General features: G+C 36.6%; 1 protein-coding gene and 2 long non-coding RNA genes across 6 annotated transcripts; all 3 read left to right on the top strand.

The window, feature by feature from the left end:
* Positions 1 to 356: 356 nt before the first annotated feature.
* LOC141602680 (uncharacterized) lies at positions 357 to 4,207 on the top strand. Of its 2 annotated transcripts, XR_012524602.1 has the most exons (4): positions 357 to 579; positions 1,362 to 1,589; positions 3,665 to 3,774; positions 4,149 to 4,207. It is a non-coding gene; the product is annotated as an uncharacterized LOC141602680 (long non-coding RNA). The 2 variants fall into 2 exon arrangements; XR_012524603.1 differs by lacking the exon at positions 3,665 to 3,774.
* A 27-nt stretch (positions 4,208 to 4,234) lies between these two features.
* On the top strand, positions 4,235 to 7,733 carry LOC141602681 (uncharacterized). 3 transcript variants are annotated; one of them, XR_012524604.1, is made up of 7 exons: positions 4,235 to 4,319; positions 4,638 to 4,743; positions 4,968 to 5,048; positions 5,436 to 5,506; positions 5,661 to 5,709; positions 7,309 to 7,415; positions 7,626 to 7,733. It is a non-coding gene; the product is annotated as an uncharacterized LOC141602681 (long non-coding RNA). The 3 variants fall into 3 exon arrangements; XR_012524606.1 differs by having other exon boundaries at positions 4,968 to 5,004; XR_012524605.1 differs by having other exon boundaries at positions 4,968 to 4,997; positions 7,626 to 7,731.
* Positions 7,734 to 10,302: 2,569 nt separating this feature from the next.
* Positions 10,303 to 13,595, top strand: LOC141599750 (uncharacterized). Its single transcript, XM_074419858.1, has 7 exons — positions 10,303 to 10,515; positions 10,598 to 10,710; positions 10,933 to 11,001; positions 11,104 to 11,162; positions 11,261 to 11,321; positions 11,407 to 11,460; positions 13,001 to 13,595. The coding sequence occupies exons 1-7, from the start codon at positions 10,383 to 10,385 to the stop codon at positions 13,277 to 13,279; spliced, it is 768 nt and encodes a 255-aa protein (XP_074275959.1). The 5' UTR covers positions 10,303 to 10,382; the 3' UTR covers positions 13,280 to 13,595.
* The last annotated feature ends 436 nt before the right edge of the window (positions 13,596 to 14,031 follow it).

Raw genomic sequence — 14,031 nt, forward strand, 5'->3', positions numbered from 1 at the left:
ACATCTATTTATTTTAATTTTCAGATTGGTTTCCGGTTGTATTATTTGGATGTTTCTGGGTGTTATGATTTTATTGAAGTTTGATCAACTAATTTGATGATATTAAAAAAACCCAAAGATGGGTTACTGTTCCCAGCACAGTAACATTGTGCATTTCTGACCATTTTGCCCTTTCTTTATGTTTTTCTGACCATTTTGCCCCCTCCTCCTTTCATTCTTATATTCTTCTCCGTTCCACTTCATTCTCTCTGTCCTTTCGGGCCATGCATTTTCTCTATACTTCTTCTTCAGCCATACTTCACTCAGAAGGCTCAGTTTTCATTCTTCATCCTCTCAAATCGCTCCTTTTTTTTTCCTGAGCCATGCATTTCTCTCTATTACTCATCTGCTGCTTTAGTAACTTCATCTCAGTGGTTCTCCATTTCATCGCCTTTACTCTCTTCCCCCATCTCTCTTCCATTTTCCTATTTGCATGCCTCGGATCGGAGGACAAGCGGTATTCGCGAGTGATTTCTAATAGTGTTGAGGACGGATGGTGGATATCTTCGTCTGAAGCGCTTTCTTCTCTTTCATCTTTATGTAAGTTAATAAATGAGTTTTAGTTCTTAGTTTTTATGTTGCTTTTGTTTACTAGGGTTTAATCAATGTGGTTTACGATTTAGGTTTCAATTGATTGTTAGAAGCTAATAAAATCGAACTGCCAAACGACGCCAATTAATTTCCTCTTTCTCATTTTACATCTATTTATTTTAATTTTCAGATTGGTTTACGGTTGTATTATTTGGATGTTTCTGGGTGTTATGATTTTATTGAAGTTTGATCAACTAATTTGATGATATACATATGAGTTTGCGTGATGGTGGCTCCGTTGGTTGACTTGATTGGCTAACCAGATTCTTACGCCTGAGATGATTTTGAGGATTTAATCGCTAACCAGATTTTTACACCTTAAACCACGAGACATGGTAGCGAATTCATTGGTAAACGGGGTAAGGATATCAAGACGATTAACATAATGAAATCGCTTCACTGCCACGACCTGATCATCACTGAGAATTCCTTTGTAGACAGTTGATGTTCTTCCTTGGTCTACGATCCTGCTCTTACTGAACCCGTTAGTAGCCGACATTATATCTCGATAAATGAGAACTTAATCGAACCCCTTTTCGACTCAATTCTTAGCATTAAAGCCAAATTCTTTTTCTTACCCCTTCCCGTAGGTTTTCCAAATAAATATACCGACAATAACAGCGAAAAAACATAGCACACTTGTAACTGTTACACATATGACAGTCAACAACCTTTCATTTTTGTCTGAAGAACGGCTTGAATTATGTTCTGACGTTAATATTGATTTGCAGCAATAGGAGCTGAAATGGTGTAGAGGGAGTTTTTTTAGAGCTGTGATATGTCCGGAACTGCAAGTGAGAAACACGCTGGTGGAAGAGTACCGAACGGATTGTCGAATGGGCAGCGTTGTCAGTCGAGTGATGCATTAGCTGACTGGAGGTCTTCTGAGCAGGTTGAGAATGGTACCCCCTCGACCTCACCTCCGTAATGGGATACTGAGGACAGTGATAATGATGGAGGTAATAAACATTCGTGGCTGCTTAAATTTATGCTTAGTTCACTGTCTTTTGTTTCTTCCTTAAACCCATGCTTAATCAAGAGCCCTTCATAAATATGATTATTAGTTTAAGCAGACTACACGAAAAATCCACTACATTGTAGATAGGTGATGTGCTATGAAATTGAAAATTAGGAATGTCTTCAGAATTTGCAGATTAGCTGGACAATGTTCTTGAAATAAATTGTGAGGTAGACTCGAGAAATTGATTAATTCTAGCAATCAGGAACCATACATTAGTTGGCACTTGACAAAGAACTAATTCAAGAGAAATGGGCTCTAAACCCGCCATACCCTTGTCCTCTCTCATGCGATGAACCTAGATATTTGGGATGTGCATAATCCGACTGTTGTTTATTTTGGTAATTGTAGGCAGTAATGCTTTTCAAGTTGCCTGGGGAACGAGATATTGGTATTTGTTTGATAGTGTGATTTACGCTTAATAGTATTTCCTTCATTCCTAATTGACTGTCCTCAATGACTCTTTGCAAAGACACTCTCATGTGACACAACGTAAATGAAAGGTTGCTAAAGATGAGAAGTAAATAACATATGTTCCAAATTTTGGGTTTTTCTTAACATAAAGGCACAGTCTTTCTGACACCAAATAGACTCTTTGTACTACAATTTGCATATTATGTTGCCTCATTCTTTTTCTTGGTTAATGCTTTCTTAGAGGATGACTTTCCGTATTGGCATTGTCCACTACTCCTTTTGCGCTAAGTTTCTTGTAGTAAGAGAGTGGTGGTTGCGATGGAGGTGAGTCAGTTGTGAAGAGGAGCGGGTACCTTGGGCTCATCATACTCCAAGCACAAATAATAGTGTTATCTCGAATAATAGTGTCCCTTTGTTTTAATAATAATATAAACTTCCCTAAATTTACCTTCAGAGGGTCCTTTTTCTCATTGTTATCTCGAATTTGATGCAAAGTTCTCGGTTTTCTTCAATGGCGTTCAATTTTTGCAATTCAGGCGTTCCATTTCTGCAATTTCCCACACAGATATTAGGACTATGTCTGGTAGATGAGCGGGAAGGTTAAAGTGTTAAACAAAGTTTTCAAGGGGTTTGTTTTAATATTTTTCAATTTTCATTGACATTATGTTACTTTTGTTCTGTCATATTACTAATTTTTCTTACTTTTTTTCTTACTTTCTATTCACAACACTGCTACTTCCATTTTGAATCATTCCAAAATAATCATGTAGGAGTACTTTTTTCCTCTAACCATCCCAATGACTTTCTTCAAAAATTATCGAATAAGACCACATTCATTTAATATATTATCAGTAAGAGTGTTTCTATGCATAAACACCGTCTTTGTAAAACCGACTTATACAATAATCACTAAATTTTCTTACTTTCTTTTCACAGCAGTAAAACTATTGGTTTCCGGATAAACTCTACCCCAATTCTCGCTACATTTTATTATTCAACTAAATAAACCGGTTTCGAATAAAACAATAAAACAGTAAACAATAACAAAAATTAAACTTTTAGCTATAATCAGATACAATCAAATAAAACTAAACCTCGGAATGCAACAACCCATGATCATCGCTAGCATAACCATAATCACCATCATTCTCATCATCATCACCACCATCAATAAGTTCAGCAATATCAGATTCTTCATCTTCATCATCACCACCACTAAAATAATAATCTTCACTAGAATTACCATCATAAGCATCCATAAGATCATCATCGGAAGCCATACCTCTTAAACCCTAATTCGTCACTCCTACACACTCTTTCTCTCCTAAATTAGATAAAATTAATTAGGAATTAACCAAATTAGGGATAAATTAGGGTAATTGAGAGAGTTTAATTAGTGAGTGGTAGAATGTAATGGTTGGCGGTGGTGATTGAGAAAATAGGAGGAGAGACGAAAAGAGAAAAGAATTTCAATCAATCGTAATTTGTGCCACTTATTTGATGTGATTTTGCTTTGATTTATGTCGTTTTGATCATTTAGATTTATATTCTTTTGGTTTAATTTATCCGCATTTGATTTATCACTTCTATTGTGTCGATCAGTACGATGTTTACAGTACTTGCTCGAGACTGGCCGTTTATTTACTTCTCCTGTCTTCAGGCTGCTGGTTCACCATCTTAACTGGTCTTAATTCTTAAGCAACGTTTTAAAGGTTTTCCCTTCTACTCCATGATTGTTTTAATCTGTAATCAAACACAAATGGATGCAGTTTTTGTTTGAGGTGCTCTGTTGATTGTTATTTCGGAGAAATGGGCTAATATGTAATGTATTTGGGAGTTGAAAGGTTAGGAATTTGAACTCTATGTCTGGATAACCATGAAGGAAATAGTATAAGATAATGACGGCGCTAGGATTGTTGAATGGGGTGTCCGCAAGAATTAGGCAAGAATTAGGAAACTGATATCGAGGTTCAGAGTACAGTTCTAATGGGGTTTATACTTGATTAGTGTTAGATAGTAAAGAGTCTTTGGTTGTGTAATGGTTAGTTTGTTTGATGATACTGAGCTGATAATTCTCTTAATGTAGGGAATTTCCACATCAAAGACACTGTTTTTGGATGATGTAAAGTCGATCTCTTCTCCTCTCGATACCAATTTTCGTAGGCAAGGTCATGCGGAGAGTGAGAGTCAAGTTGAAAACTAGCCTGTGGAAACAAAGTTGGATAAGGTTCAAGCAGTTCTGAAGAGAATTAAGCAGGTAATGATGCAACTATTTTTCTTATCTCGGTGTGGAGTTGTGCTCGAAGATGATCATTCAACTTTTTTATGTAGAAGTTTTTTACAAATAGAATTTAGTTCAAGCAATAAACATCATCCGAAAGCACTGTCCTATTCCTTTTGTCATCCTATTCAAAAATCGAGATTACCACTAATTCACCATACTATTGGACAATTTTGTTTTGATTTAAATTGGAGATCTAGCAATCATGTGATCATCTGTTTTAACAATCTATTGTCTCATAACTGTCAATACCGGAACCCATATTATTAATTTTGTCTAACTTTTTTCTTTTAGAGGCCAAAGTAAGTAAATTTAGTTGCTGCTTAGGTTCGTGGAATGAGAGTTGAAGACGTATTATTGCAGCAGATGACTGTGAAGTGGCTTTGTAAAACTGTATCAGGTTTGTCTTCATCTAATCCTACGAAAACAATATTTAATGATATTAACATGAGACTTCCATTCGAGATATGTGAAGAGATCACGAATGCGAAATAGACCGCATATTAGCTAGGTTGAATAAATGGGCATGTCACACATTCTACAAACACTAATTTAGGTTTGGTCATAATATTATTATTATAAAATGATATTATTTATTCAACTATTTGTTCGTTTTGTGCACAGGTCGGCCAGAGAGAGATGCCGGTGAAGGAGGTACTCGGTAGACATGTTTACTATATAAATCACCATTGCTTCCTCTTTTCTGTTCGTTCTTCCCTTTTTCTTCTTTCATGTTTCATGTGTCAAATTCTTTCTTTCTTCTTATACTTATACTTCCTCCATTCAACTCCACTCTACCATATTTCTTTTTTCATCCATTCAACTCCACTCTACCTATTTCCTAAAAAGGAATGCCAAATGATCATTTTGTCCTCATACCCCATTACTTATTTACAATATTTGCCACTCATACCCCACTACTTTTACATCAAACTCCACCATTTTCCGCTCATACCTCACTTATTTACATCATACCCCATTACTTATTTACAATGTTTTCCACCCAACCCCACCCTTCTTAATATTTGTGCAAAACACAAATAGGTAGAGTGGAGTTGAATGGAGTAGTATTTGATTAGCTGTTAATTTCAGGCTTATCTTTCCTTTTTCCGACGACGATCTGCGACGATGCTACTACAAGAAATCAGCATGATTCTAACAAGGTAGGTTATTTTTTATTTTTATTGTTTTATATCCGAGTTTTATTATTAGTCAGGTAATTTTGTGGCAATTGAATTGCATGAATGTCTGATTGCATGCTGGCTTCTGAAAGTGATGGCCCTTTATAATTGGTATTTTCTTGCAATGGTTGTTCAGGACGGAAGTCGGAGATCATAGGTATCACAATGAGGAACGCCGGCGTGAGGTAGTGTGACCTTAATTACCTCTATTTTGTATCTTCAAGCTCATACGATTATGTTTACTCTTTTTGCTATTTTTTAAAAATTAATATCATGGATTTTTGATTTGGGTATCTGTGTATTATATAAAAAAGAACTGCAATTAACAAAATCAAGACATTGAAACGATTAGTTACCTCATCGTTGGTCATTTTGCCTTCTTGCAGCCTGTTGCTCACTAATTAGTTTACATTAGACATCGTGTTTTCAATCATTTTCGCCAGTTGTGTAATAAATACTATGCTTGGTCCACCATTTCTAAATATATGATAGACCATGTTCGCTTATGTTGCTATACGTCTAACTTACTTGCGCCTATCATTTCGCCAAATTGGGGCAGGGACAATGTACTCTCACATCAGTACTTCAGATAAGCATTATAAGCTCAAAAAATGGCAGCTTCAGAAGAGAATAGTTCGTTGTTCCCTATGTTCATTTTGACCATGATGGCACAGCCTTTAGTGCCTTACACCATAATGAAACTATGTCCTGCTGCAAAATAGAAATCAAAAAGTTAGCAGTCAAAAAGTATACATTGTCAGTGTGTTGTATGTTCCCTCTCTAGAAAGTACCATAACTCGCTTCAATTTTGATATATCATTGTTATGTAAGCAATTTGGATGTATCAATTCCACTTCCTCTGATTTGATTAGATGAGGAAAACCCCAGTTGCTATAATCTGTACCACAACAAAAAGTTAAATTCATTAAGTACAATGTCTCTTTTTTGGAAAAATAAATTCATTAAGTACAATGTCAGTATAGTAAAGTTTAGAAAGCAAATGGGCAGAGTTTGATTTAGAAAGCAAATGGGCAGTGTTTGAGATTGGATTCGGTTATCTGTAGCAAGATTTTAGCCTGTCTTCCAGTTAAAAAAATCGAAATAGTTGTGTACATTCTCAATTTATCCCAATGCAACAAGTTTTTTTTAGCATAAACATGAAATTATGGCAAGTAGAACATGGATCCAAAAAGCGTCCTGCAATTTTGAGTCACCAAACTTACATATATAGGTCCCAATTCACATCGATGTTCAACCGGAGCCAAGATAAACTAGAGGATAATATAGGCCCACGTTTTATTTTCAAGGCTTAAGACTCCCATTTTCCTGTTTTTAATATCGCCTTTTGCTTTGTTGTATTCGAGTTGGTGTTGTTGTAATCCTTGGGAGCTAACGATTTAAGGGGTTGTTTGCGGCGTGTCTGTATTATTTGCTCTCAGATTTAGACTATATTTGGCCTGCGTAGTTGTTTTAACTCTTTTTTCATTCTTATCTATCAAATCTATGCTATATATCAGAAAAGGGGTGTTGATGAGAAGGGGCACATTGCCAATCACGTGGAGATAGAACAGAATCAGATTACTGTGAGGAAATCAGTAGTGAAGGCCCATACAATTATACAAATGTACTTCAGTTGTGCAGAACCGGAGTTTAATACCCCCTTTTCTGGTCACAAAATCCTTCATTATTAAATCCTAACCCTGACATAATATGTATGTGTGAATTTTCTTTGAGATAAATTTTTTACTATAGTTTGTATTTTGTTTGACCATACTTTACTTCAGGTATAGTTTCTGAAGAAGGAAGCAACAGTGACAAGGCCACAGAACTTCATTTCCAGAATCTTCGATTAAGATATGGAGATCCATTAATTATACTGAACCTCACTAAGGTATTACTCACATGACTGAATTAAAGCCTGCTACATTTCTTCCGTGGCAATCGAATGTCAATATAACTGAATCTCGTTAATTCCACCACCTGGATTTCTTCAAGTGGATGACGAAGTGGGTTAAGGTCCAACAAACTCGAACTCGACTCATTGTCATCTCTAAGCTAAATGATATATCTAATACATTTCATGGTGCCGTATGTACTGTAGGTGGATGAAGAACACCCTGGATTACTTCTTCATAATGCATTTAATAATGTTTTTGAGTCGCAGAGTGCATTAACAAGGATATGGATACCGAGAATCAGTTAAACTAATGGAATCTGGACCTTAGTACAGAGTTCTGTACGTAGGCTTTCCCCTTTTTTGTACTCTTGCAGAAAATGCCATTAGCATGTTCGAGATAGTCATGATCGACCCATTTTTACTTTTCGGTGAAGGTTTTGATGTGCTTTCAAAACCGAAAAAGATCCGCTACGATGATATGGGTAAGGTTCTTCTCTTGTCTCGACTCCTCAATTAGTAAATTTGAAGGCATCTAAATGGGAATTACAATGGTGGCCTTGTAGAACAGTCTTAAATATCTTGTGTTGATTGCCGCTTTTTATTAGTGTGTAGGTTAATAGGTTCAATGCGGGATAGGTGGACTACGCATCAGGCAGACAATAGCATCCGTCATCGGCGATGGTTTGCAGGCTGGCGTCTTCTGCAGCAAGCACCTATTGGGTAAATCCGGTAAAATATGATTTCATCTTTAAAATGAAATTGCAAATAATTGCTCAAGGTACTTTATGTGTTGAAAATGGCCTGTCAGATTGAAATCGTGCCATTAACTTTAACACCCGAAACTCGTTTATTCCTCAAAGCTTAGTTATAATCACAAAGCTTTCTCGGAATCTGGTCACTAGACAAGCGTTTTGTGACTCTGTTCTTCCTATTAAACTTGTGACATCTGCATGTTTGTTTACCTTTGGGATGAACTCATAAAAATGTTGCTTTCCTCCGGCAACATGATTGACATTTATTTTGTGGAGACAAGTATTATAGGTCTCTAAATTTAAGCTCAAGAGTCTCATTTGATGGTGCACTTGGCTACACAAAAATAGTTAGAAGGCGTTTCGCTTAGATTGTCTCAAATATGGTCAAATTAACACAGGGTTAATAATATTATTATACAGATAATATTGGAGCATTTAAATAGAATAGATCTCGAGATACTGCATTAAACGATAGGATAGCCTAATTTTTAAACGACTCCACAGAACTCGGTCAATAAATTACTGCATAATGACTAACTTCATGCCCTGCATTTTATGTAAAAATACTGATATACCGAACCATCACTGCTCGGCCATCTAATAAGGTATAAGCTATATACTTGCATATAAGCTATGTACTACTTGCATATAGCTCATATCCAACATTGGTATTTTGCAAAGAACATGGTTTGTACTTGCATATATAATTGTTGTATTTAGTGACAGGCCCATATGAGGGAGGGGGAGAGGTGGGGAGATGGGGGAGTGTTTGGTTTTACTCAATTGAGAAGGTACTCAGATTAAAAAGAATGGAGGGAGAGGGAAATGAGGAGAGGGTGGAGGGAGGAGTAGAGGGGAAGGAGGGAAGAAGATTCCAGTTTTATTTTGCCATTCTACTCATTATCGGGTGAAATCCAGAAAACTATGCTTCAGTTGTAGGTCGCTCTTTCCGTTAATAATCGGCTATAATATTTGGTGTTAAGTGATTCATTCTATTTATGCAACCTGCAGGAATACCAGTGACTATCATCATTATTTATGGAGACACATACAATTCGATGTTGATAACAAATTCTACTTTAGTTCTTGTAAGTGATGACCTCTGATAAGCTTAATGACTAAAGCTTACTGTGTTATGTATTCGTTGATGAACGTCCGTGTAGTCGTTTCGTGTGGAAGGGAAGAAAACCCATGGTATATGTTCGGAAAAGATCGGCGTTCGTGTAGTCTGTTTGTAAAAAAAAAAGGCATTGTATTACGCCTTTGTGGCGTTGTCATTCTACCTTTTAATTTACGATTGTTGTGCTATACATATTTTGCATTAGGCATGGCGTTCTCAAGTATTTACGCCAAATTTGAAATAAATTATAGGCTTGTTCCATCATCTATAAATATATTTATATATAATGGACCACGCTCCTTTCTGTAGATACACTACCGACTTACTTCCAATTAGCATTTCACCAAATTGGGGCACCGCGCCCGATAGGGCGCGGTGCAACAACTAGTTTAAATCAAGTATTTAATTATTGAGCAAGTTATATTGTTATAATTATAAAATATGATTGATAAAAAAATTGTATACGGCTAAAATAAAATGTTTTCTTTTCGGATACTTTTTTTTTGCTAATCTTTTGAATTCGTTTCTCTTAATATGCTATATTTTTATTGTATTAGGAATACAAGATTGATTAAAATAGCTACTATATGTCTCGATAGAAATTATATCACGGACTCACGGTCAATAACGGATAGTTAAAATTTTATATTCGGGGATCCAATCAAAATATTCAGGTGATTTTTGCGTAAAAAGTAAAAATTTTTTTTTAGCCTAAAATTGGACAAAGTACACAAAAAACGGAGTATCACTTTCCGGGTGTCCCGGAACGCGAAAACTCATATATGGATCTGTCAACAGTTTGGATTTTTCTTTAACTAACACGTTTCAATTGAATCTAGTCCTAGATAGATTTCAATCCTGGTTCCGCCCCTGGACCAGACAAAAAATCAAGGTAGAGTAAATAAGCGAACCATGGACCAAACCAAATAAAATTCGATCCGGTGTAATTCAGACCAAATGATCCGATCCGAAATAGTCTTGGGTCCGGACGAGTGATGATAAAAACCCGAATAGCAAAACCAAAGGCAGCTGAGTTGAAATTCATGAAATTGGGGTTGAAATACATGCTGAGTTACTGGATAGAAAAGAATGGAAGTAGGAGTGATGATGATGAGGTTTAAATCCCTAAATCATTTGTTCTTCACTTCAACTATTCGATTACCCAACCACTCCCGATTCGCACCCTCCCTTTCCTTCTCTACTTCTTCTGTTTCCGCTCTCTGTATGTCTTCTTTCTACTATCATCGTCTCTTCTTTTTTTCGATTTTGTAGTATTTGTTATCATTTGAATTCGGGTTCCACAGCTGATAAGCTTAATAATAGAACTACCCGAGTAAAGCAACCGGTAGTTAATCATGCACAAAGCACCAGCACCAGCAATAACAACCTGCTTCAAGTAGTATTGGTCTCTCCTCAGGTCCCCTTTTCCTTCATTTTTCTTATTTAAATTGTTCTGGTAACTTTTTATCAAAAAATTGTTACATACTTACATAGACCATCTTAAAGGAGACTTATTGTTAAATGCACTCCACACTCCAGGGTTACGTAACATGTATCGTGATTTGTGAATGAGCTTCAATTTACTTACTTATTTTAGTCAATAATTGTGAACGAGTTTGAATTCCTGAATGCTATTCAGATTCCTGGAAATTCTGGGTCCATTGCTAGAACTTGTGCTGCTGCTGGTGTTAAACTACACCTTGTTGAGGTTATTTACTCAAATGTCATGTCTTTTTTCGCCCACCTCGTTTAAATCATAATATACTCGTCTCCTTTACCCGTTTGCGTTTCCCCCATTTCATGTTAACAGCCTATGGCATTTAAAATTGATCATACCAAACTCAAGCGCGCGGGACTTGATTATTGGCCGTATCCATACCAATGATACTATTACTCTTTCTGCTTGTAAGTTGTAACACAGTATATTCCCTTTTTATATACGGGGCAACCTTAATTTGCATCTTCAGCTATGTGGTCGTCAAAGTTCATCCTTCTTGGACTCACTTTCGAGACTACTTCTTACTACAGGTTATTACTCCCTTCTTTCTTCAATGCCTTTTCCTCTGCTCAACGTTTCTTCGTCATTGGACTGAATCGTGTCATACTCATGCAGGATGGTGATAAACGATTGCTAGCTTTCACCAAAAAGGGTACAACTATACATTCAGTAAGTCTTGTCTACATTTGTTCTCGATTATGAGCTTTTCTATTGGACAGTCTCCACCCCATTTGGTTCTTCTACTGAAACTCCTTCGAAAAATGCCTATTATGGTCTATCTTACCCAGACACAGGTATACAACAACAACAACAACATCAGAGCCTTAATCCCAAAATGATTTCGGGTCGCTGACATGAATCATCCTTTAAAACCGTTCATGGGTGAACGCACATCTCAAAATGCGAGAAAAAAGAAAAGGCAAAAATGAAAAACAAAAGGGAGAGCGAAACATAATACAAAGTCAAAGGTAAATTTATAGGTTTAAAATCGAACAAGAAGTATGAAATTGTTATACTTCGTATCAAAATTTTAATTGAAATGAATACATATTTGAGAACCAAGGCTTAAAATCAACTAAATATATCATACTAAATACCCCCATACCCGGCCTTTGATTGTACTTTCATCCGAGTCTTCGTTTGGTTGTTTAAGAAGTGTGAGAGTGGTAAGGGTCGGTTACGGATTCCATACCCATACACTTGAGCATGAATTTAAAACAAGGCCACGAGACCGAAATGAGTGACCGTTTTATAATGGTTTTGAAGTTCAATGGGATCATATGTTACTGTAGTTTGAGGCGATAATGATTGCTTTAAGCGAGTTTAAGCCGCGATGGCTGATACCTCGATTGTGACCCAGACTAAAATTTAATACTATGCCCTTGAGCGTCATGTCGTGTGCATGTACGGTCCCAAAGTGAAGGGGCGAACTGGCGAAGTAACATAGATTATGGTGAAAAGAATAATGTCAGCGTTATACACGAAACACATATTATGTTATTTGCAAATATGTTATCATCCTCATCAGCACAATCCTCCAAACAACTATTTATTCAATTTCACCACTTAGAAGTTAGAACACACTAAACCCTCCTCAATAAGTCTCTCTTAAGACGGATATACACGAAACACATATTATGTTATTTGCAAATATGTTATCATCCTCATCAGCACAATCCTCCAAACAACTATTTATTCAATTTCACCACTTAGAAGTTAGAACACACTAAACCCTCCTCAATAAGTCTCTCTTAAGACGGATATATCCGTCTTAAGATTAAAACGGGTCAAATACACGCCACTTGCATAGATAAAGACAAGTCTTTTGCTAATATCTAGGCATTTTGTTTTTGTCTTATCTATGAAAGTGGTAGCTATTTGACCCGTCTTGAGCTTAAAACGGATAGTGCCGTCTTAAATGAGAATTTGTGAACCCTCAATGGCCAGAATATGATGCATGTAGCCGACACTAAGGTACTCCTTTCTTCAACTTAAAATTAGGGAAGTCATTTAGACGGGCGCTAATGGCATTGACGCATTGGCTCCTCCCTTATATGTATCGATAAAACACATTTACAATCTTACCCCATCACCCATCGGGGTAAAATTTCATTGGGTTTGCTCTGGCCAAGTTATCCCTCTGGTCATTTATAGATAGACATTGAGTTTATAAACTTGATATTAAGACTGAAATTCTTGAATTTTGCAGGACTTCACATACAAGCCCGGTGATTGGCTGGTGTTTGGATCAGAAACTAGCGGCTTACCACCTGATGCGCTAAGTGACTGCACAAATGATGCCTATGGTGGCGGAACTCTTAAAATTCCTATGGTGGATACGTATGTAAGATGTTTAAATCTTTCTGTCAGTGTAGGCATCGCTATCTATGAAGCTGCCAGACAACTCAATTATGAGCAGCTTCAATGCTCTTCTGAGGCCTGTGTTGAAGGTGAAAGTACGTTTGTTTCAGAAGACATTTTTGGTTAGTTGATGTTTAGCGCAAGGAATGGCGCGTCTTGAGGGGTGGTGGGAGATGATGTTGGGTGAGTTTTGGTGATTGCAAAGACGGATACTAGAACCATGCTTTCAGAAAAGCGTTTGCTACGTAGTGCAGGAAGATCAAGGGAGCGGTAGGGTCACACTTTAGCCCATGATTTGGGTATGGACAATGGAGCTCGAGCTTGGTACCTTTGCTTTGCGGAGGTCCAGACTATACATTAACATGTCTTTCTTGATTTGATTGATACCAATACTGGTTGACTAAATTTGTTATAGATGAAATTTTATGCGTTTTTTTAATTCTTATGCAAATTTGTGGGATGAATAATAACTGACGTAATATTAAAATCAATTTACTATTCCAAAATAATGGAGTAATAATAACAACAAAGAGAGTTCATCAAAAATATGAATATGAATTACAGCATTACCCTAGTGCCTCAATGGCTCCCGCAAATTGCAGGGTAAGGGGAGGTCGGATGTATGTAGTCTTACCCTTGTCATAATAGAAAAACATGTATTTCACATTATAGATATATTCATCTCTATATTGAATATCCACAAATGGTTCCCTGACTTGCCTGATCTCGTCGACGTGAATATGTGATTTCACTTCATGCCTTGTCAGATATGAAGCATATCACATTTCCTGTGATGACAGTATTGGATCTGCAACAAACCTTTTAATATCACCTATCAGTTTAGAAAGAGCTCTAGCAACGACGTTTCTCCAACTTAGC

Source organism: Silene latifolia, chromosome 9 (genome assembly GCF_048544455.1).
Source record: "Silene latifolia isolate original U9 population chromosome 9, ASM4854445v1, whole genome shotgun sequence".
NCBI classification, from domain to species: Eukaryota; Viridiplantae; Streptophyta; class Magnoliopsida; order Caryophyllales; family Caryophyllaceae; genus Silene; species Silene latifolia.